The sequence below is a fragment of the Hirundo rustica genome, chromosome Z (genome assembly GCF_015227805.2).
Source record: "Hirundo rustica isolate bHirRus1 chromosome Z, bHirRus1.pri.v3, whole genome shotgun sequence".
In the NCBI taxonomy this organism is placed as follows: Eukaryota; Metazoa; Chordata; class Aves; order Passeriformes; family Hirundinidae; genus Hirundo; species Hirundo rustica.
In genome coordinates, this window is record NC_053488.1 from 28,040,855 (window position 1) to 28,065,841 (window position 24,987).

The 24,987-nt window shown below is 40.1% G+C and overlaps 1 protein-coding gene across 2 annotated transcripts in view; it reads left to right on the forward strand.

Annotated features, from left to right (window-relative positions):
* The first annotated feature begins 7,657 nt into the window (after nucleotides 1-7,657).
* The window catches only part of SLC1A1 (solute carrier family 1 member 1), a 56,425-nt gene continuing 39,095 nt past the window's right edge, over nucleotides 7,658-24,987 (forward strand). Inside the window, exons 1-2 of one of the 2 annotated variants that reach the window (XM_040090855.2) lie at nucleotides 7,658-7,679; nucleotides 21,962-22,102. In XM_040090855.2, the coding sequence (XP_039946789.1) occupies nucleotides 22,048-22,102 (55 nt within the window). In that variant the 5' untranslated portion in view covers nucleotides 7,658-7,679; nucleotides 21,962-22,047. Of the gene's footprint in view, nucleotides 7,680-7,731; nucleotides 7,888-21,961; nucleotides 22,103-24,987 lie in introns of those variants that run through there. The other variant, XM_040090854.2, reaches the window with a different exon arrangement.

Genomic DNA, 24,987 nt, shown 5'->3' on the forward strand with positions numbered 1-24,987 from the left:
CCTTGTTGTTCATACTTAACCTTTTTGTGTAATTAGGAAGGAAAACTGTTTGTGGGCACGTTGGTCTAGCTTTTTAAATGGATTCCTAAGTGGCTGAATCATTAAGAAAAGGAAGAACTATTCTTAAAATCATTACCACACTCTGCACCTGGATTTACACAGCTGCTGGTTTATGATCATTTCACAGATATGCCATCATACTTTCTAGGCAAATGAGAAATTTTGGACTTTGTAAAACGTATCTGCCTGTGATGATTTCCAGAGCTTGTCTTTCCTTCAGCCCTCTGTGAATAGTACATAACTACTAGTTAAATCTCAAACTGTGAGACACATTTGATGCCACCTTCCCACTCTGCTTGCCTGCCTTCTTACAACATAAATGTCTGCAGCCAGGAAAATGTACAAGCATATTATGAAACATTTACACTACTTGAAACAAGAAAAAATAATCAAACACTTTCTCACTGATAGAAATTCCTCCAAGTAAGACATGGACATGACATCTCCCAAATTTCATTAAAATAAGTGACAGTATACACAGTAGTTTTACTGGGGCCAGGAACACAATTTAATAAAAAAAAAACCAGAAGTGATCTGGAATGTAGGTTTCTGCATCCAAGGTTTTAAAAGCGTAACAGGTGAATCATTTTCAAAGAATTCTAATATGTTTTCATAATTACTCTTTTGTGTTAGTTTGACACAGTTGAGTTTTAATATCAACAGTGAAAAATGGCTGATAAAATAATATTTAGTTGAGATGGAACAAAAGCGGGTTTTTGTAGGAAAAAAGATATTCAGTATTAGAGGGCTATAAGCTAGCAACCAAAAATCCCACCTGCAGTTGTTGCCTTCCTCCCAGCTGTGGTCCCTTTGACTCCACCAAAGATAAAAATCCCATTGATCTGGCACAGGATTTCGTTTAATTAAGGGAAAAAACAAAACAAACAAACAAAAACCCAACCAACCAACAACAAAAACTGACAAAACCCCAACCCACTGACACCTTCCCAAAAGAAGCAAATAAAACCCCAAACCCAAACAAACAAAGCACCCCAGTGTCCTCTCTTTGTTAATTTTAGACCAAATCCAGACCTTTTAATCTGCTATTAATGTATTTTAACAATAATTCATTAAAAAAAAGCATAATTCAACAATCCTAAAAAAGCTCAGTCAAAGAAAGCATGAAGAATTCCTAATTTGGTAAGGTTTAGGTTGCCTTTGGTAGGAGTAGAAAAACCTGTGCGAACAGAAGATAAAGCACCTACCAGGTAATATTCTGAGTAGTTCTGAGTAGTTAAGATGAATCCCTCTGTGCATTCAGAATCAGATATTGAAATAGAAATATATGTGACTTAAAAATTATACGAGAGGTTTGGATTAATTAAATATACCAATAAAGATTCTGGTAGTTTAAATCTACACTGGATTAAACAGCATGTCTGAAAGAAAAGGCATTACTGCTATTAAACCAAATGTAAAATCAGCACTCCATCAGCTCTGCCCTTGAGGACAATCAGTGCATCTGTCAAGTAAAGCTCAGTGGAGGAATTTTTTTTCTTATAATATATTTTTTCTTATCACATATGTTATGTTATATAGCATATATGGAAATTAAACTTTGAGGTCAGATGTCAGGAGGCACATGTTCCAGGCTATAAAGAAAATTTCTGTGATTTTGGGTGCTTGGTAACTAAAGCATTTAAAGACATAAGACACATCTTTGTGCATTTTCTTCCACATGCTTTGGTACTTCACTGAACTTAGAAATGCTACAATTTTTATTGGATTATTTTCTTATTAAGAAAAGAGATAGTAGACAGGAATTGATCAGTTTCTGTTTTCAAATTTTGTATGTAACCATGGCTTTATGTTATTAAAAAACTGTTGCAAAATTCCTATGTGGTGGGCTGACCTAAAATAAAAATAATTTTAAACCCTCAATTATTCTACCTGTATTTTATGTAAATTATTAGCACTTTTTAAAAAATATTTTAAAAATACTTTTGTTTTAGCAAAGCATTTTTAAAAATACTCAAAATTTCATTAATTCCCCGTTGATGCAGTTTCTTTTCTGTGCTCACCATAAACTATGAGAAAAAGGCACTTCATTCATTTTCTATGGAATAAATCAACTGTCACCAAAACTTAGACAAATGATATTAAAAAGCAAACCTAAGCAGAAAAAGTTGAAGGTCTAAATAAGTAGAACTGAAGTGATTTTTTCCTGTCTTAACTAGAATCACTGAAGATCTTTTTTAAGACGCATGAAAGGGCAAGCTTCCACTTGCTACAATCTGCACTGTACTGTTCTGTACATGCTCTGTCTGGATCTCCCAGCACTGAAACACTCATGTACCTCAAAACGTTGAAAATATTCCTAGGTCTTAAGAAATTCACTTAAAATGTAGTTAAGACAATTCTGCAGATTGGAAGTTATTGTTGAGACATGGCTGTGTAAGTATCAGGTCACCATGTGGTAATAATTTGTCAATAGAATAGTTATTTATATATTTATGTACGCTCCTAATTCTACACCGAAGTAATCTGAATTATTTTAGCCTTCAGGGGGGAAAAACCAAACATGGTCAATGTATGTCATTGTTTCCCATGACAGTGTTCACATTTTCAAGACTGATTCTTCTGTATGTTTCACTAACATAAAAAAACTAAACAGAAAAAATTTAAGCATTTTTTCATGCATATGATCTTTACCATGATCTACTCTGACAACTATGTAATGGTGATCAATATAGCTACACAACGTATTATTATCATCTTTATAGATTCAATGTATTCACTTTTTTTTTCACAAATGCATTCTATTAATTTAATAATTATTCCAAGATGTTTCAAAATCAAAGACAAAAAATGTTTTAAATAGAGTTTTGATTTATGTTTGCTCTGTAGTTGCACTTACCAGGTGTACAAGCAGGTAGTCTCACAAAGCATTATGTCTTTTAGTCTTTTTCTATAGATTAATTAATTTTTAGAATAATTTCAACATTTCAATAGTGATCCATGGCCTTGGGCTACATTTCTTTTCCATTTTATTAGGATACTTTTCTGTGGTGTTCGTTTTTTTTAAATTTATAGCTCCCTATACAGAAACTGCCAGCTTGACTCTACATCCAGGATCAAAGCCTATGTCCACCATTCTATAGTAGGAAAAAGAAATTAAAACCAGCTTGCTCGTCAGGATGTTTAAAACACCCCTATTTCACCAGCTTAAATGTTTTTCAAACCCTTCTTTAATTTGTGGGTGGGTTCTCATTTTGTTTGGTTGGTTGGTTTTGTTTTGTTTGGGGTTTGGGGGTGTTTGTTTGTTTGCTTTTCAGATCAAGGCCATGTAATTACTTCTGATGAAATTTAAAAAATAAAGACAAATTATTAAGGAAAAAAAGCCTAGAACTTTGGCATGCTTTTTTCCTTAAATATTTTTTTGGGACAAAACACTAGCAGAAAAGAATAGGTATATAGATGTTGTGATGCATTAATTTGGTTTATATTGTGTTTCATCAGATTTGTAATCACACGGTTTGTCCTTGCTAAGTTGTAACCCAATTCTGTTCCACTCCCACTTTCTCCCTTATTGGGTAGTGTCTTGTCCCTGCCTCTTGGCCCTGCTCCCTGGGGAAAAAGCCCCAACAGGGGAGTGGCAAGCTCTCTCTGGCACCGGTGAGCCACCGGGAAGGGCTCCAGTCAAGCAGGGCAGGACTCGAGAATAAAAGCTGTTATATCCCACCCGGTGATAGAGAGCAGACTCTTTCCTTTTGCCATCAGCAGTTGTCTAGTCTCATAAAGAAAATCCACATCTGGCGCCTTACATGTGGCTCGAAGCCACAAAAGGTTCCCAAAAAGCTGGAAGAACCACTCAGGGAGCACGTGGCTGAGGAATCTCACGCAGGTATGTGAGTCATGAAATGCAGCCCACGCACGCAGAGACAGATCTGTCAGGCTTGGCGTTCGCTGTGGAGTCTCTGAAACACAGGATTCCGCAGGCACAGCTGCAGTTTTCTCCTTCGGACTCAAAAATCCCATCGGAATGCTGCAAAGAAGCCCTCGACTGGCAGGCTGCTCCGAGAGAGAGTGACCACATGTTCGTGGAAAACTGATCCTGGGATCAGAGACTGGAAGCTCTTTTTGCACCAAAAAGGGTCAGTCTCAGGCAAAAGGAGTGATTGGTAAAGAAAGGAAAGGAACACTGGATTTTTGGTGAGTACCATTTTCCGTTATCTAAGGGAAAATCCCTTTAAGAGGCATTGAACCTCAGGGAAAGGGTTTTTCCTTTCGGAGAAGGTTTTTGCTTTCAGAGTAAAAACCTTCAAGGTGCTTCCTTTTGGCAGCCTGAGGGGGGGTGGAAAAGGAAATGGTTTTTCCCCTTTTTGGCTTTTTTTTCTCTCCAGCAAGTTTTTTTTTTTTCCTTTTGGTTTCTCAGTCACAGTTAAAGGAGACACAGAAACTTAAAATCTGAGCCAAAAATGGGTGCTAGGCTGTCTGTGTTTCAAAAAAGAGCCTATTATCAAATTCTAAGATGATGTGAAAACCCATTTTTCCAAGAAGCAATTAAAAAATTTCCTTCGGTGGTTATTTGCTCAATTTCCAGATGTATCATCCGAGCAAATAAGCTCCCCAGAATTTTGGGAAATTGTTGCAAAAAAATTGTCTCAATCAAGCTCCCCTAATGATAAAGAAAAAGCAAATTTCGCTCTTTGGAGCCTGCAGATTCTATTTGCAATGCAAAAACAAAATGAAAAGAAAAGAAAGCCAGTTCCTTGTGGACTTTCCCCAGTTTCGTCAGTTTCTCCCTATCCTGACACCAAAATCCCTTCCCCAAAATCAAATATTCCTCGAGAAACCCCAAAACTTTCCCCAAATCTCCCTTCTTCCCCAGTTTGTAAACCCCGGGTTCAGTTTGCTTTTGCAGGCAGTTTGAGTGCACAAAACACTCATCTTAGCGAATCCCAAGCTAGTCTTAGTTCGGGAGGGGGGTCACAAGATGGAGGGGACTCCTGTGTTTCCCAAAATGGCCGAAGCCATGTGCTCTCGAGTCACGAGGAGCCTCTCTCTTTGTCTGTCCCTCCTTCCCACAATCCCTTTCTCAATCCCTTCTTCTCCCCAGACCCCTCCTTCCCTTCGGTGCGCCCCTGGCACTGCCCTCTCCTCTGACTCTGTCCCCTACCCTCAAACCTCCGCCCTCCGACTCTTCCCCGTGTGACTCAAGCCTCCAGCCCCTCCCTGCCCCTGGTTCCCACGGTTTCCCCACCCCCACAGTCCCAGTTCCCACGTCCCAGAGGGGAGGGAGCCGGGAACCCGGAAGCAGGAAGTGATCCCGGCTTTTCTGCCAGCCCTGTCACATACCGACGGTCAAAAAGGGCGGTGCTGTCATTGGGTCCCCTTCCCCCAACAAGCGATTCAGGGTTTATGCAAAGCTCAGACCAAATTTGGATGTGAAAGTGAATACTTTTGCAGCCTTTTAAAAGCAAATTTAGCAGGGAATCCTATTGTTCCCTTGGACCTCCAGCAGCTTTTTTCTGCCCTCCTTTCATCCACACAGTTTAGGCTTTGGGACTCCACATGGAAAAATAGGAAAGAGTCTGCTCTCTATCACCGGGTGGGATATAACAGCTTTTATTCTTGAGTCCTGCCCTGCTTGGCTGGAGCCCTTCCCGATGGCTCACCGGTGCCAGAGGGAGTAAGGCCCTTCCGATACTGGGGCTTTTTCCCCAGGGGGCAGGGCCCAGGGACAAACCACTACCCAATCAGGGATAAGTGGGAGTGGAACAGAATTGGGTTACAGCTGAGCAGGGACAAACCATGTGATTACAAATCTGATGAAACACAATATAAACCAAATGAATGCATTACAACATATAGAGGTCTTCAGTATTATTCATTATTCAATTATGCAATAGTGTCTTGCTGTTGCAGACCACAAAAATAAGATCTGTCTCTAGCCTTCACAAGTTTTAAAGCATAATTGTATTATGTTTCTTCTAAGGTTATGCAACTCCTTTAAGACATTGTAAGCTCCAGGAAGAAATAAATCAGCTACAATCACATTGTTTTATACCCACAGGTGGGCATTTTTCTGTCCTAAGAAAGCTGCAGTTAATTTTAGATCCATCAGGAATGTACTATGAAATTCTTAATGTGAAAAAAGGATATTTAATACTTTGGTATTGAGAGAAATACACAAACTCTATAGAGAAATAAGTATATTCCAACCTTATTTTAGCTAGTCTTCAGGAACTAATTGGAATAAATTCCCTTAGCTCACCAAAGAGAGAAGGAGAATAAGTTGTAAAAAGGGGCATGCAAGAAGGTAAATAGAGAGAAAATTAAAGGAAAGCCTAAATTCTGAAGGTGTCTTGCAAGTCATTTTGTTCCTACTGTCCAGAGAGGCACCAATTCACCATCTCCTAGGTCAGATCAGACATTTGACTTACTGAAAGCAACATCTGAGAGTATATTGGGGGGGGGGGGGGATTAAAAAAAAAAAAAAAGTAAAAACCCCGCCCTGTGGCAATGACATCCAAATTTAAAACTCTTCTGCACAAGGTGTGCCTGATCTTACCCATCCTGAAACCCAGTGTGCCTTTTTCTTTGAGTAGCTCTTCAGTGCCCCTCATATTTTGTGACATTTCCATACCAAAGTCTAGGTATAGTCATGGTGTTTCTTACAATGTCTTTGCATTATTTTTGTTTTGTTTTGCTGTAGCTTGTAACATGGTAGTATGCCACCTTCCTTTAAGTGGAAAGGAAGTGAAACCTTTTACGACTTAATTAAACTAACGTAATACTTACTCATCTGCTTCCTTTCCACCACTAGGCTTCCTCCTATTTTTTAAATTAAAATCTCCTGAAGACAGATGCAAACAGATTACTGCAGTTGTTCTACACACCTGAAAAATGTGGACAATTTCAGGTACCTCTATATGATTTTATGCAGCTAGGTCCACTTGAGATTGATGACAGCTCTTGCTTCTCATCCAAGTGGATTTCAGTCCTCTTACCTGACTCAGCAAGGTACATACTCGTCCCTTTCTCCAAGCTGTCACACAGAACAGCCAGATTCATGTGAAGAGCAAAAGCGACAAGGTTGTAATTGCAGCTTTTGCTGATCTCCTTCAGGCCTTAGTTACGCAGTCATTATAGACCAAAATCATGTAAATCTCACTAGTGTGTGTTCTGAAATGGATGGCACCAACTGCAACTAAATTAGATCAATTAAACTTTCATTCTGCTCTCTCCTTCATGTCATTTAGCAAGACAATGGCAGATTTTGGTTGGGCTTGGCTGTTTTTTGCATTTACCATTGAGCTATGGTATCAAAATCAACACGTTTATAGACATACTGAAAACCATAGCCCCACAGGGAACTGGGTCCAAATATTATGTATACTTTAATCAAGCTTATGGTGGGGAGGAAAAAGGAGACCATTGCCAGTGAGTTACACAAGAAATAAACGGTTCTTCGCTATTTTGGTATTTAAGCCTATCAGGGTCAAATCCCTTGGGGGGGGAAAACTTACGTGTACCTGCCGTGTACCTGCTGCCTGCAATATTCTCAGCGGGAGCTGGGCGTGCTGGCCGGCAGGTGGGCCGGCCCGAGCGAGGGGCGGGCGGGGGGCCGGGCTCTCCGGTTGCCAGGTGAAGCGCAACGTCTCCGCCTCTCCGCGGTAAGCGCGCAGCCCCGCGGAGCGCACGCAGGCTGCTCGGCCCGGCCCGGATCGGTCCGGCCCTGATCGGCTCGGCTCCGCGCGCCGCGCGTCGCCCCAGCCCCGCCGACCCCCGCCATGGCGAAGGCGATCAAGAAGGGATTGTTCTGCCCGAGCGCCGTGAGGAAGAACTGGCTGCTGCTGAGCACGGTGGCCGCCGTGCTGGCGGGTGAGCGCGGGGGCAGGCAGGGAGCGCGGCGCCGCCGCCCCTCGCCCGGCCTTGTCGGCACGGTACGGCCCTGCCGGGCGCAGGGTGGGGCGCGGCGGGGCGAGGGCGCCGTGCGGCCGCAGGGCCGTGCTAGCGACCCACCCGAAAGACGGGCGAGGGCGGCCGGCCGCTCTTCCCCGGCATCGCCGCGGCCGCGGAGGGCAGTCCCTCAGTGTCGCGGCGCCGCGGCGGCCGGACGAGAGCCGGGCTGGAAGCGGGGGGACGCGGCGCTCGCAGCCCCGGGCGGCCGGGTCCCGGGGCGCTCGTGGCCGGGCCGGCCCCTGCGCGCGTCCCGCCGGCCCGTGCGGCAAAGGTCGGTGATCGGCGGGGTGAGACCGCCGTGTGGAGAAGGCGCACGGGCGTCGGGGGCTGTGAGCCCTCTGTACTGCGGGTCCCCACGGCGGGCTGCGCCCCGGGTGGCTTCTGCAGCTCTTGGGGGCGACGCGGCCCCTGCCTACTGCGGGTCTCCCGGTGGCTTTGTGGAGCTTCCGATGATTCGGGCGAGCGGTGCGGCTGGAAGATGTGGCAATGCTGCCCACCTTTCGGAGGGGTTTTCGGGGGTAAAATGTCCGGCTGTGCCGCCAGGCTTTCAGAGAGGTTTTCAGGGCCATCACTGTAAAGATAGCAGGGCTTCTCCCCTGTACCTCAACAAGTTTCTGAAGGGGAAACGAGTTGAACGCCATCTTAAAAAGGATAAGTGGGCAGTGAGGGTAAAGAAAATACGTCAAGTTACTTAGGTTTTTTACTTAGGGTTTTCCTTAGGACATAATTTTGGCCCTATTTGCACACCTTATTTCATTTTCTCCTGGTTATTTTTTGGAGAGCCTTGTTCATATTGTTTCTCCTGTGGGGAAGTGATGCTAAAAATTTTTCCTTAACTTGCTGTTTGGGTATCTTTCAGATGACTTTTCTGCTAATTTGAACTTTGGTTGGACCATGCCTATTTTGATGCAAGAGAATTACTATTTTGGAATTCCACCTCGTTATTTATAAGCTGTGATCAGAACTGTGCTTATGTACGCATGTGTGTTTTCCTCAATGCATTCAGTATTTGAAAGCTCTCTGGATTTTGCTCACCTCCTTCAAAAGGGAAAGATTTTTGTGAGTTTGGTATACCAAGTGCTATGGGCCTTGTTCTGGAAATCTGACTGTACAACTGGAGGAGTGTGTTTATGTGTCTGTGTTTGTGTGTGTACAGTTGCTTTTCCACATACTCCTGTCAGATACTTTTCCAGGAGTTGACGTATTTACTTCGAATTTACAGAAGTGGTTAAGAAGTATTCCCCTCTTGTTATCCTCAGTGACTGTAGTTATAATTGAAGCGTGTGATGTGATTCTACACATCACACATTCTGAAATTAAATTTCTCTGAGAGTCAAAAGTATGACAGTGCTGGTGCTGTGGGGACAATTGACCCCAATTTCCCTAATACCCAATAGGAATTCCCAGTGAGAGGACAGGTTTCCAACACCTGTTGTGTCCTTCCATTTCTCTTACTGCTACACTGTAATTAACAGTCCACAACTCAGGGGAGCTCTGCCGAGGAGAGTCTTCATAGTAAATCTGTAATTCTGTGAGTCTTGGACCAAATTACCTTTTGCAAGAAGCTGTGTATCTGCAGCAGTTCCAGTATTTCTCAAAGGTGAAGTAAGAAGAACAGTGAAACGCTTGTAAAAATGGAGTTAAATTATAGATTATTATTTTACAACAGCATGATGAAAGTTTGTAATATACCTAGAGTCCACAAACCCTTCATAATTAAATTTGGGAAATAGGTCTGAGGTTTGTTAATATAGTTAGTTTGGAAGAACAATTTAGCATTTATTAGCAGAAGAGTTGCACATCATTTTGAAAGAAGAAAATAGGCTTTTCAGAAATGTATGGAAGTAATAAATGCATCAAGCTGTGAAAATACGCTGTGAAAGCTGTCCAGCTGTCTTGCAGAGTACCTGATGTTCCTACGCTATCATATGGAATCATGATTTTTGCTCATCATTATCAGAGCCATGTTCAGCATCCAGCTGAAATATGCTTATTTTTGCTAGTAGCCTTACAAAGATGAAAAGTTTCCTGATTATTAGTGTGTGTCTCTGAAAAGAGACAGAAACCCCTCAGAATTCTGAACACTTCTTCCTTCAAAAGTAATTATTTTTTGCTATATCTTAAGCATTCAAGCCTGTCCTTTCCATTTTCAAAACTACCAGAATTTCTTTCATAGCAGTGTGTGTTAAAATCTGCACACAAAATACCTTGAGTGTCATGTCTTTGGGGTGAAAACACCTGAATGTATATTCAAAGAAAACAAAATTTGAGGCTCAAATGGTCATTTTCCTTGTCTTAGCAGAGAGTAAACTTTAGGCCATCAGCTGATGTGGAGAAATGTGTAACCAGGAGAGCAGCAGTCTCACACAGATACCTGCAAAAGGAGGTGTATCTTGTATCTTTTTGTTCTGCTGGCCTTACTGAGCCCTAAGATAACAAAAGCGGTTTAAAAGTAAACTGGGTTCAAGTGCTTCTTCAGCCCTTTATCTAGAAAGTTACATTGTTTCCAGATTATACAATCAGGCAGAATAAACCAGAAATAGCCCTGAAAAATAACTCACCCTGAAACAGGTGTCCAAAGGGCAATTGCTTACGGAGAGTTTAAGTCACACTTCACAGGTTTCTTATAGAGTGTTTCTTTTTTGTCATCACTTTGTCTCCAAAAGGTCATTTCCACAACACAGACAAACCAGTCATGAAAGTAAAAGGCTGATTATGTGTAAATACTTGCTCATTAGTCCGTGTGTCATAGCCTGTAATACCGTGCAGTTCTTCAGCAGAACCACTTTTCTCTTACCATGGAAATGAAAGTGTAGGTGATTTGTGTACGTACGGTCCAAAGCACTAAGTTGCAGTAGTATGCTATACTAGAGACAAGATTGTTTTACAGGATCAGAAATTATACACAAAGAAGTTGACATTTTTTTATACTGGTAATTTTGAAGTCTATCAGCTTGCTCTTTTTTTTCTTTCTTTTTTTTTTTTTCTTTTTTTTTTTTTTTTTTTTTTTATTTTTAACCCCAAAGAATGGCGTGTCTGTCACTTCCTCAACAGACTCAGAACTTCAGATACCTCTGAGCCTGTCTGTAACTTGGAATTGGGCTTTTCTCAGCAGCACATGTGTGGGACACTGATATTGCTCAGGCAATCGTGTGGAAGTGTGAGAAATGCAATACTGAGATTGATAAAGAAGGAGGAATCTAATGCCACGGTAGACTCTGAATGGCAGGTGTCGTTTCTTCAGGCCTTTGTTCATTAGGGGCGTGCCACTGCAGTCTCAGTGTGAGGCAGCGATAAACACTTTTGTGCTCTGCCATTACCTTCCTCTATCGCTCTCCTGTTCATGTATGTACAAGGTCCTTAGGCTGTAGACCTCAGACACCACGAGAGAGAAACCTTGGTGCCGTCCCGGACGCCGGGATGGGCGGCGCAGGGGCAGCGGGAGCTGTCCGAGGTGGCTCGTGGAGAGCTGGAACCGGGCGGCTGGAGAACGTGCAAAAACTCGAGCTGCAGCAAGCGATGATGTACGGCAGGGATGGAGTAACAGAGAGGGCGGGGTTCCAGGTATTGAGGTTGGAGCATGCCTAAATACTTGACTTTTCCACTTCTGAAGTGAATTTATTCAGTCTCCGCAGGATCAGACACTTTGCTATGTGCAGTTCCATTGTTGAAAGATTCAGGCTGGCATCAGACCTCCTTTTCTCCCTGAATTTCAGAGTGGGATTAAAGTATGCATAGTTCCTGTTGTAACACCAGGAGTGTTACAACAGGAACTATGCATACTTTAATCTCACTCTGAGTGAGATTAAACCTTGAGTGTTGTGACTATAATGATTAGCCAGGATCTGCTAAGTGCAGTAGCCACTGAATCTTCTGTTTTGTGTTTCATGATATCCCTCTAGCAGTTTATATGCCTTTATTCTCTATAACGTTAATGGAAGTTATTTTATATTATAATAATAAGTAGTAATATTATAAGTAGTTATAAGAATATTTCTTTGTTTCTAGACAAGTCAGATGCATTCACACATGCTAGCTGAAAGGTTATGCTCCCTCTGTAGTCAGACACAAGGGGACTTGACGGCTGGTTTTATTAGCAGTAGATCTGCATTACTGGAAGCCCACCAGTGCATTCTTACAAGAAGGAATGTCTCATAGGGTGAAGACAACAACAGAACAGTTAGTAACCTATCACTCTGATGGTCTTTCCCTATGCCAAAGACCACCTGAATCCAGGGAGCTCAGCATATTCCTGAGTATCTTTTGCAAATGTAGACTGCAGCCTCTAAACCCAAAGACTTATGAAGTCTTTATGACAGTAAGTTGCTTCTGTCTCTGGCAAATGCAATTTAAATAGCAAAAGCCCATTCTTGATATGAAGTAAGTTTTCACCGTTTTCCATTTCTCCCTCCTCGTACCCTTATCAAAAAGTGGCCTATTAGCTTAGTTTAGGCTGTCTTCAGTACCATTTCTTGCTTGTGAAATACAGTGGTAATGTCCCAAACAATGAAGCAGATTTATAGTCTCTTGAAATACACTAGCAAAACCAGAAGGAAAGAAGTTAAGGGGAACATAATAAAACAAAAGAATTATTGCTTTGTTTCTGACAAGTATAGTTGTAAGCCAAGCATTCAATTCCTTTCTTGAATTCTGAAGCATAGCATTTCATTAATTTGGAATTTATAAAACATGAAGACCAGATATCTTGAATCAACTGTGGTAGCGTGGGAATTTAAAAGAAGACCATTTTCCAAGACTTCTTGCTGTGCCTCAGAACAGCATACATGATGCTTGTGACTTTTTATGCCTCTCTAGACAGTGATGATTCTTCTATCTGTGTTTCTCTGTAACACTTGACAACAGTTTGATAAAGGATGGGATCTCTTCCGAAATGTATGAAACAGCCGATTTTGAGAAAATGTCTGAATTTACTTTTAACAATGGAAAGTAAAATGCAGAATGACAAATAATTTTACCTGACAGTTTCACATACCACTGAGGATCGAAAATGCCCTAAGCTAGGAAGTCAGCCAGTGAAAGAATTCAAAAGTAATTGAAGTTAAGCATGATGCCTGTCTTGGTCTTGAACTGTTTTGAAGCAAACAAAACCCATCTTTTATTTCTTCTTCTGGCATAAAAAGTTTTCCCATTGTATTATCTGTTTTAACACAGTCTCTGGGTTTTACTTCATGTGAGTGAAGTGAAACTATCACTAGAGCTGAATTATTAAATCTTTGGAAAGGGTGAGCCTAATGTCAGTTTACACTCTGCAAAGTCCCCAAATTACCAAACTCTACCAGTATGATTTTTACATTTGAAGCAAGAACACCAATACTAGTATCAGCAAAGTATTTACTCTGTCCAATTTCCCAAAATTATTTAAGGGAAGATATGACAATGTAATTGCAATTTTTAAAATATATATATATATATTTATATTTTAGAAACAAAGCATAAAGATACTTTCATCTTATGTACCCCGTCAAAAAATATAATGTCCAGGCTGAAACTACTCAACAGTTATGACAACAGTTGCACTGTTTGGAAATCTTGGAAATCTTTTTTCTTTACACAAATGCCCCATAGGATTTGTGCAAGGCATTTGTACTTACAGTCCCACAACATTATCTTGTGCAGTGAGAACACATCTGTATTACATCTGAAGATCAGGGCTGTATTGGAGTTAGAGTTTCAAATTTCGTGGTCCTTTCATGCTTTTGGAATGCCAAACAACCTGGTATTGCTTAATTGGAACTAATTTTCTGGGTCATATATGCTTAATGCTTTGATGTCTTCATTAGTTTCAGAATAACAAGGTTTCTGCATGTTACTATCTGTCTATCTTTAGTGTCCACTAAACTGCCTTTCCATTTCCTTATCTCAGTCACAATCATTCCATTGCTCTTCAAGCAAGGGGAGAGCTAGAACAGAATGTCCTGCTTACTGTCCTTTTCTCTTAGGAAAGAAGCCATAACAAGGGTTAGAATCTGACAGATATTTCCAGTTACTAGCCTTTCACCTTTCTTATACCACTGCCAATCATTTAGTTTCTTGTGTGTTTTAGGGGTCTTAAATGAAGATGCATTTTTCCTGATGTGCTTTGCTGAACTAGTATCTCTTGGGCTATCCATGTACAGAGCTGCTTTTACAGCTTTGGGATAGCGAGCAAACGTTGTGGAAAGAGAACAGAAGATCAGTGGGCTTTTACAAGGAAAAGTGAGAAATTCTTTGTTTTGTGTGTGGCATTGTAATGGTGCAATGGCTCTATGGTGTGTTTGGGCATATAAGCAAAACATGATGCTGTAACTGGAGGACATGAATTTCTGAAATGACTGAGAAAAGGGGTCTAAACAAAAGCACTGCTTTATAAAATGTAGTGCATTTGGAGACATTATGAAAGCAGCAAGACCTATACATGTCTGGATGACTGCATAATTAAAGAAGGTTCACACGTCATAGATTGATGAGATGAAGGAGAAGGGTAATGGATTTAGAAGTGATATTTAAAAGGGGTCATAAGGAAGGTATGCAAAAGAAGAAAGACAAGTTACTGTTGTCAGCTTATCTTTCAATTTTACTGTAAAACACAGGAATATGAGATAGAAGGATACCCCCTGGGTTATCATATCTAGCCTCTGCTGCTTTGCGTTTCACCATTGTAGATAAAATTCTGTTACATATCATGCTCAATCTTAAAGCTGGATGGGCTATTTGACACTGTATATACTCCTAGGAAGCTGTATTCTTCAGTCTGATGGTTAAAAGCCTCACAATTTTAGCTATAAATGTATTCAGTTTCATTATGCTTCCAATAATTAAAATATTGCTCCATCACTAGTATTCAACCATTTTCTATATTTCTACCTCACCCATCCCTGGTGGACAAACTAAGCTCTTTCATCTCCTTTCAAAAGATAGGCTCTTCATTCTTTTAATTACCCTATAGTTCTCCTTTGTATGTGTTCAACCATGAATTGGTTTTTCCTGAGCCTTAATGAGTTTCACACAGTATTTCCCAATGGAACCAGTGCTTTCACCAGGACACATCCAAATTCTTGAAGAAATGTAGGTTGCTTTGCTTCTGGGGAAGAATCGTCATTTTCCCCAGGTTATTTAATTTATGACATAACTTTGTTTATAAAATAAATAAATTTGTTATGTTAAGGTTGTAAGCGCAGTACTTCCCAAACACAGTAAGTCAACAAGTTTGTTGGAAAACTGTGAAAGGAAAAAGAATTATCTCTGGTACTGTTTCTGTCCCATCTGGGGTGCCAGTTGTCTCTGCCCATCCCAGGGACGGCAGTTGTCGGGGGCTCCTTTTCAGGAGCTTAAATTCTCCAGCATTCAGGTGGTTTTAGAGTTCTGGCCCTCTGCAAAGCTCTGTGCCAAACACAGGAAAATACGGAGTCTTCAAGGTTACATGCTTCATTTATTAGTTCTTATCTTACAATTTTCTCAGTGTCTAAAAGATGTTTGCCGCGGCTCGGACATCTGGTGACTCCTCCTGTCTCTGGGCTGTCCTTATCTTTTATACTAATTGCTACGTATTCTTTATTTACTATTTATTACCAATGTCTATCACTATTACTAGAAAGGTCATCTTTACTCTGACCCAATCCTCACTAACTATTTTGTGCCAATGTCACTGCAGAAATGGAGTGAGGGAACAAGAATGAAGAAGAAAGAGACAACGCCCTAAATTCTCCATTTTGCCCCATTCACTTTAATGCCAAAAATCCCAAACCCACTGTTTTTTCACTCTGTGATATACTACACTACTATTTTTCACACTCTTGTGGCTTGCAATGCTTCCTGCAGTGCAAGAAGCCTCTCCCATGGACTGAAATCAAAGCCAGTGTCTCTCTGAGCTCTGGGCTGGGGTCCCAGACCCCCCTGCCCAGGTCCCTGACCCTCCAGGGCAACCAAAGGAATGCCCTGGACTCCAACATGGTACAACTTAGTTTATTTTTAAAGTGGTAGATTCTGTACAAGAGTTCTAGCTAGGTGAAGAAAAATCATAAGGTTTTTCTTCCTTCAGCTATATATTTTTTTCTCAGCTTTCTCTGTAAGAAGTTGCATCTGCACATGGAAAATATTTGGAAAATCTGTGCAGGTGGAATTAATCTACAGTCTGTTTGGATAAAGGAGAGGAAAGCCAGAGTCCAATAAAGGACATTGTTAAATTATCAAACTGGTTAGCCCTCTGTACATTTGGAGGGAGTACAGGTTCGGATTCAGCAGAACTGTGGCCGCAAAATCTCAGAAAAATAGCCACTATTTCCCTTTTCCTGGCTGAGTGAACTAAGTGTCCTTAGTTTGACTAAGGGTGAGGTGTGCCTTGTGCAGGGCTGCATAGTAGAGAGGCTGCCTTGTGTTAGTGGTGACTGCTACAGGCTGCCCCATGTTATTTACCCCTGTTCCAGTCTCCTGAAGCACAGAGAGTAGGAGGAGTTGTGTGGATTTGCTGTTTGCAGTAGCCTTCAAACCTGCTGTGAGTAATGGGAGTATACACGCACTGGAGAAGCTGATTTTTCCCCTCTGGCCAGCGCTCCACCTTGCCTTCATTCCTGAAGGTCCATCACAGGGAGTCACTGTCTACCTGAACTTTCCTCACACTGCAGTCAGATGACAATGTGTTACTTTGTGTGAAAGAATTTACAATCACTGCACCCTCAACGGGGTAATAAGAGAGTATCAGGGGATCTCTCAGAGAACAAGCACATATTCTCTTATACGTTGCTACTAGATATTCTTCAGAAAACCAAGAGGTGATATAGGAACTTTCTTCTGGAAGATTTCTGAGAGAACTTTTTTTCACACGTCTTTGTAAGCAAGCTAGTAGTTGGGCTAACACAAGTGACCAGAGAATCAATATTAGTTGCCATGTAATTATACCCTTGAAACGCTATAGTTCAGTGGTTTACTGCAGTTTTCTAAGAATCTTCTTTTTTCAATCAACATCAGTATGTTTATTGGGAGGTACATTGTCAAATAGAGTGTAAAACAGTAAAATATGTAACATTAGAAAGTACTAAAAATAATGCAATAAGATCTGAAATAATCAATTTATAAACATTAATAATACACTCTTCCACACCCTCTCTTTTAGTGTTCTATAGTTGGCACTGTACTTCTTTGCACTAAGAGACAGCCAGTGATAACAGAAACTCTATGGAGAGAGCAGGCAAAATTTATTTATAAAACACTACTAAAGGACTGGGAGTGTATCACACTGCAAAAATCTTTCCTGCCTGTGCTACAATTTGACGTGTTTATATTGAAAGTTTTGTACTGTTTGAAATCAAGTCAGTGAACTTTGTTTGCTAGGCTTTTCAGTTCCATGAATCATCTGCTGTGAATTTAATCCAGACCCACCAAAATGATAGAATTAGTCTGTCACATGTGTGCAGTATATAATGTGAAATTATGAAAAGCATAATCACATAGTTAATAGCACAATAGATATTGCTGCAGTACAATTAATACCAGGTTTGAACATTGTGACTTTTTTTTCTTCTTTCAGTGCTATGTCAAAGCAAAATTCCTGAAATTCCCACACTATCAGCATCAGCCAGGGTCACTAACTCTGCTTCAGTGAAAAGTAGTTTGCATATTATGAAATTTTAAGAAAATAGGAAAATTAATTTTTTCAGAGTACTACAGAATAGATACATGTACTACAGAATAGATAATTTTACAAAACAGATTATTAGTTCTACAAAAATATATGCTATATTTCTCTCCTCATTGTCGTTATGGTTCATTCCTAAGGATCATTCACATAATAAAGTCAGTGGGAGTTGAAGGTGATATGCTGCTTCTTCAGTGTCATGCACAAAGAGAACTCCCTGTTAGATAACTTCTTTTTTTTTTAATATTCTCTTTCAGTGAGAAATAGAAGTAGGCATGTCTATTTGTGGACTTTGGTTGCCTGTTTCTAAATTGTGAGTTGTTCTACCTGTGAAGGTAAAGAAAGTAAAGGGGCATGCTATTATTCCATCTTCTTACCAGAGATGTAATCAGGTTCTGAGTGGCAGCTAACTCACAATGGTAATGGTGTAAAGCAAATAAGTACATTAATATCATACTGCATGTTCTGAACAGATTCAGATACTCAGGGTTTCCCAGTTTTCAAATTCAAAATCTGTATTTTGTTGACCTCACATTATTATACAAAAAGGGCTTCAGGGTATAGCTATCACTTCCTGAAAAATTGTAAATGGGCTCCACAATGGGTTGCTTAGGGGGCTGCTAAATGGCCGGAACATTTTTACAAGTTTACAATAGCTGTAGCACAATCTATGACACACCCTGTGTGTGGTAGTATAACTGAGCCTGGAGATTATGGGAATTTTTTTTTAACAGAGTGTGGGGAGGTTTTTTTACTTGTTTCCAAATCTGTGTCATGAACTGCAGCAAGGTACTTGAAGAAAAGTGTACAAAGAATTTACCTTTTTCCTTAGACAACATTTCCGAAAGAACAGCAATATGCAAAATAGCAATAGCAAATAGCAAAAAGAGAATAGCAAACTCCAGATGAAGATAGGATGGCAATAAATTACTGTTCACCTGATACCCAGACATCACAGAAGTCGTTTTGCAGATAGAAACCTTAACATAATAGTCTCCCAAGATGCATTTTGCCTAATTTCTGTGGTGGACTCATTGAACATACATACACAGGCCAGACTGATTCTGCCACCATATTACAACAGCCATCATCTCCTAGGTCCTGTAAAGCCTCAGGCTTGGTAGATGTGAAGGATCTAGTGCTACATACCATGGAGCTGGTTGCAGGTTGCTAGCTAACCCCTTGCAGCGCTTTCTGCTCCCCTTTTTCTGGGTAACACATTGAAAAATGACTCATCCTATAGAGACATAACATGTATTCCCTCTAGCTTTTTAAGCTGGGACTCCCTGAAATATGGGTGTCAATGGGTTTCACTTGGTGTGCTTATATTCAGTGATTTTCTCCTGCTCTGTTTTCCTTCTCTTGTTCTTCTCATCCTCCCCCCTCACTTTGCCTCGTCTGTATTTACAACCTCTATTTGAAGGATTTTCTGTCTTTTACCAAGCTTATAAGAAGCCTTATGTGCTACCTGGAGAATACTAATAAGAAGTTATGGGTTCAAGCAGGAGAATTGTCCTGTGGCCTTCATTGTGCATCACAATCCCAGGGACCCAGACTGCACCTTTCACTTGCTGTCTTGGTGGCTGCTGGGAGAGGAAATGTAGACACCGTGCTATACAGCATGTGCTGTACTATGCACAGTTACAATGATATATTTTCCTTAAAAAATTAAATTAAAGTTACAGGTTTGTACAGTTTATTCTACCATCATTCTTCACATCTGCCCAATATTGCAGAAATCTGGAGCCTAAGCAGTATGTATCCTTGAGCTGTAAGTAAGGGATTTCTCTTGTGCTAAAAATCGTAACCTAGCGTAGCAATGTGGACAAGAAGGAAAGGCAAAGAGAAGAGATTGAAAAGAAGTAAAACCAATTTATCATGGATGAGAAGAAAGGTGGAGTGGTTGAAACAGGAAAGATGAAGAGGGCAAATAGGAAAAGTGATGTTTTGATGTTTTGTTCTTTAAAAAGTAGAAGAAAGTTATTCCATTAAAATAAAAAGAAAAAAAAAAAAGAAGAAGAAAGAGGAACCTTAATATATAGAAGGGGCTTTGCAGACTGTACTGTTTTTTAAGGTGGTTAAAAGTAATTGTCCATTTTAATTTCAGAAATAATGGAGTTATCAGTAGCATTCATCTAGAGAAATGGAGATTTTCATAAGACTTTGTCTCTACTTGGTGCTGCTATAATCAGTGTGATGGTAAAAGCAGTGTTTACCATGTGAAATATGTTTGTGCTGGACCACACTTCTTTTTGTGTGTTAAAATTCTCAGAAGACATTTCCAAGCTGAACTTGGTTACTGAGTTGAGGATCAAAAGTTCTTATATATATGTCCATTTCCAGTACAAAAGCAAGTTTCTTCTGCTAAATTTCTAATCTTCTCTTGTTACTGTTACAAAATAAAAAATCTTCTATTCCCATGATATATTCAAACAGCGTATGCTAGATGCTAACTGCACTTAAAAGGTAGCTGCATTTGACTGTAGTTTGGCATACTACACAAGGTAATACAAATATAAGTGCTCTGTCTGGTAAAGAAATTACATGAATAAGTAATTGAGAGCAATAAGGTAATTTCAAGTGATTGTTGGAACTCTATTTTCAGCTGTTGTCATTAGATAAATAATATCCTTAACAAAAAAATCAAACAGGACAGATAAAAGTGTATAGATGGAAAATCTTAAGGAAACCCTGCAATAATTTTGAGAGCATGTGGGAAGTTTTTGTAGTGAAATCTAAAGAAGGGGAAAACAGAACGCCCAAGAATGAAAACAAGGGTGAATCCTTCTACCTGCTAGCAGTCCTGCTGAATATACAATGATCAGAATTCCATCTGGTCAAATACCATAGTCACCATGTAGAATGAAAGGTAGATGGTTACAACATGTCATGGTTACAACATGTCATACCTGCTGAAGGTAAAGTGGCATTACACAACTTGCCATAAACACACAGTTAAGTCTTGCTACCCTAAGTTGTGTGAATTCATTGAATACATGGGGATTACCTATATGGTTAGATTCAGCTATTTACTCTAGTGCTTTCAGGATCAAAGCCTTAGCAACTACCTTCAATTCATGTCACCATTTTACAAGTGGGAATTTATCTTGCTTGGGCTTATCTAAAAGTGCAGAGTAAATATTTTTGACCCATCTAATTCAGTCCCTAGATTAGCAATAGAGATTATTGTGTCTTATCATTCATTAATCAAGGTCATTTGCATAATATTGCAAAGATCTTCAAGGCTGTTAAGATTCAAAATTGCTCCGGGGAATTTAAGCTGTCTGTATTCACTGGCAGAGATTACACCTTCATCAGAAATCTTAATTGTTGACTAGAGCAGCTCATTTTCTTGGAAGGTTACCTGGTTCATTTTCCATCTCTGTTAACAGGAAAGACTGGGTTTTTAACCTGCCTTAATTTTCATTTAGCTTGATTTTAATGATGAAGAGTTCTGATATGTTCTTTCATTGGATCCAGTTACAAACTGCATCTCTTGATGTTCAGTTCATTCAGGACTGAAGCATTACAAAGCTTGTGTGTGAAACAACAGCTTTTTAGACATTGATGAACACATTTCGTATAACAGTCATTTTAAATTGAAAATCGTGTTGAAATGGAACATAAAGGTATTGCCTATCAAACTGAAGAATTTTGGCTTTTGGACGATGATTTTTTTATTTGGTAGAACTCCTACCCTCGATTTGTCTCAGAAGTGATAAGTATCTGATAATTCATGTAATCCAAAAATAAAATGCACCATGGGTCAATATCACTGATTGAATTTATAGTTGGGTATTTGTAGGCCAATTGCATTGTGAAATGAGTGTGAAATGAGCAGTGTATTTTTGTTGCTCTGTTTCCTGAAAGTTATTAAATTAATTTAGTGATTACAGTCACACTCTTTCCTAATTATGTAGAGCAGCAATTACTGAAAATGTTGCTGCTGGGTAGGCTTATTTTCACCAATCAAAATAATCTGAAGTATTTGTGTCACCATCTCTCTTTAGCATTTGATAGTGTTTATATAGTCTGTTGATTTTTTTAATGCTACCTATGAGTCTTCTAGAACTAGCAAAGGTGGGTAAAAAGTCAGTACTGGACTGGACTGATAGTCAGAGCACCAAATCAGATTTTTCCAAAGACATACCTAAAGACATCCTGAAACTTCAGAATTATATGTTGTTACTTTGCTTATCATCAGAAAAGGAAATATTTCTTATCTGATTTGCTTTAGAAGTTCTACCATAGCTGGGAAAATATGTTTATTGCTTGGGCTTTTTGTTCTTCTGCTATTTTTTTCTCTTCGTCTCTACTGTAAATTACATCTAATTTGTGTAACATTTTTTATGTCCCTTTTAGGTATTGGATTTGGTGTGCTGGTACGGGAACATGGCAAACTGTCTAACTTGGATAAATTCTACTTTGCATTTCCCGGGGAACTGCTGATGAGGATGCTCAAGCTCATCATTCTGCCATTAATCATATCAAGTATGATCACAGGTATAACTGAAAATGTACTGTTAGCTTATAGGATTATCATTGTGGGTTAGATTTCTTTCTAAAGGAAGTAACGCCTAAAAACCTGGTGGAACTCTATACTGAGATACACAGATTTCATATCTTTAGATTAAATTATTTCTTTGTATAATGAGAATGGATTTGGAAGGATTAGCACTATTATCTCTGACATTATATAGAGCTGTGAACTAATAACTTGGCAAATCTACAGATTCTTGTATCTTTCTCTCCCTATTTTCAGAAGAGGGTTAAGCAGTTGTAAATTGCAAACCCAAAACTGCAACTGCATATTCTGAGGTACAGAGTTAACTGTTGTAAGTAGTCTCATGACGCCATTTCACAAGCAGGGGAGAGCTGATCTCATAGCCTACTGTCATACAAAGAGGACATCTCTGACAGGTACTTCCTTAGTCTCAGCAGACTTCCATGAGGTACCTTGCGTGAGTTTTAGCATTCACTGAATCCTTCTATGAGTCCACTTGTACTTCCTCAAAACTGAAGACTCCTTTGAACCGAGTGGGTACTTGGGAGTCGGTGTGGCCAGGAAGGTGTAATGGAGGGAAAAGCAAAGCTTCCATCTTCTGGGAAAAGCGTGCAAGCTGTTGGCTGGAACCCTGCCCTAAATGCTAGAATTTGCAAACAGTTCACCCACAGGGAAAACTTTGGAAAGATTTGGTGGAGGAAGCCCAAAGCAAAGAGACAGAACTGAACATCAAATAGCCTTTCCTTAGAAACAACTTTTTTCAAAAACAGAAAGCCAAGCAAATTTCTCTTTATTCTTTAAGCCTTTGCTGAGGGTGCTTGGATTGTGACTATTTCCTTTCAGCTTCTTGCAGTGAATCCAAGACATATTGGTCACTATACTGTCCCTTTTCATCTCCGTAAAACCTCTGTTTTGACATTCTCATGTCCAGGTGTTTGTTGATTGGTTAGATATTAATGAAAATGCATCAGACATTTGACTAAAGAAAAGAAGAACATGATGTGATCAGAAAACAAAAGGGGGATTTTGATCATGTTATGAAAGAATAGGATATTAAATACAAATTTTCAAGCTCCCCAGAGTTCATAGGCAAAAACACCCCTAATTTTGCAGCAGCACATCCCAAAATGAGTCTATGAGGGAAAGTTCTTAAAGGAAGCTGTCAAGGCCTTTTGAGCATATCTGTAGGCAGGGTGAATTGTAAAGGAGAATATCAAGAGCTGCAAGATCCACAATGGAAAGCTGCCCAAGGCAGAGTGAAAAATCATGACACTTAATAGTCAGGGGTTGTGTCCAAAGGAATGAATGGAGGTTAAACAATTGTTGGTGTGTAAAGGTGAGGAGAGGGTATCCGGGAAAAGCTGCTAAGACAAGACTAAGGAATTTCTGGTTTTGAACAAGCTTTTGTTTGTGAGTGAAGTTGGGCCCATGTCATCAGAAATAAATTAGATCATTAGAATAATCATTAAATTAATTCTTTATTAAATCTATCCTTATCTAGCACTTGCAGGGGAAACAAGAACCATCCTGTTGAGAAATATTGTGCTTACTTAATCTGTAATGTTCCAGTATGAGTAAACTGCATTTGTAACTAATAACATAAGCTTGGATTTTACAGATTGCAGATTACAGTCAAGTACATAAATGACTGTATAATTGAATATGCCAAGGTCAGAATCAGAGCATCTCATGATGAGAATGAGATGCTCTGATTCTGACCTTGGCATATCCAATTTCCCTAGAAAGGGCATATTTTTTCTACACTTCTATATTAGGATTTTAGGCAAGGGAAAGGAAACAAGATAGATAAAAACAGAAGCTACTTTGGTAGAGTTTGTAGGGCTTTGCAAATGAACCACAAATGTCTGTGCATAATGGTTTTCACTCTTCATGTGTATCTGTCCTCAGAATGTTGATGAGATATTGCCTCTTTTAAAATAGGTATTCCAAGCATCAGAAATGCACATTTGAATTGAATAAGTAAACCTGTGAATGATTATGATGCATACTAGTCATTTTTCTTCTTTTACAGAAATCATACAGAATGATTGAGGTTGGAAGGGATCTTTTGAAACTATCTAATCCAATGCCCATGCAGGGTGTAATGGTTTGATACTGGCAAAATACCAGGCAGCCACAAAAGTCATTCACTCACCCTCTTCTATTATAGCCGGGCAGAGGAGAGGGGCAAAAAATTACAAAGAGCTCATGACTTGAGATAAGGACTGTGAGAAAAATACTTCAAAGGCAAACCAGGTTCAAATTTAAAGGTATAAGATAAATTTATCATTAACAGACAGGGGAGGATAATGAGAAGTAAAATAAGCCTTTAAAACACCTTTTTCCCTGGCAGCCCCTCCCTCGTTCCCAACAGCCCAGGAAGACAGGGCATGAGGGTTTTGGTAAGTTCATCACTCAAGATCTTCTGTTTGCTCAGGGAGAGGAGTCTTTTCTCTGCCTTGCCATGGGGTCCCTCCCACAAACAATCTTCCCAAAACTCCTGTGGCATGGGTCACTCGTCCACAGGGTGCAGTCCTCTAACGATAGGCTGCTCTGTTTTGGAAGCAAGGGCCCTATTTCTCTGTCTCTGGAAGCAGGGGCCCTCTCTCTCTTGGGTCTCCTACAGATCACAGGCCCCTCCAGCATCCACCCGCTCCAGCGTGAGCCCTTTTCCAAAGGGCTGCGTGTGGATCTCCGCATCCCCTGTGGACTTCATGCAGTGCCAAGAGGTTGATATCACTCGTCTAGGTTCTGTGTTGGGGAATTGCTCATCATGTTTCCACTGCTGGCCAGGTGACCCCACCGCCATCGCACAGGCAGTGGCAGCTGCCACGGCGCTGGTGTTATTTAATGTCTTTCTTCATGCGGGGTGCTGGGAAGGAGA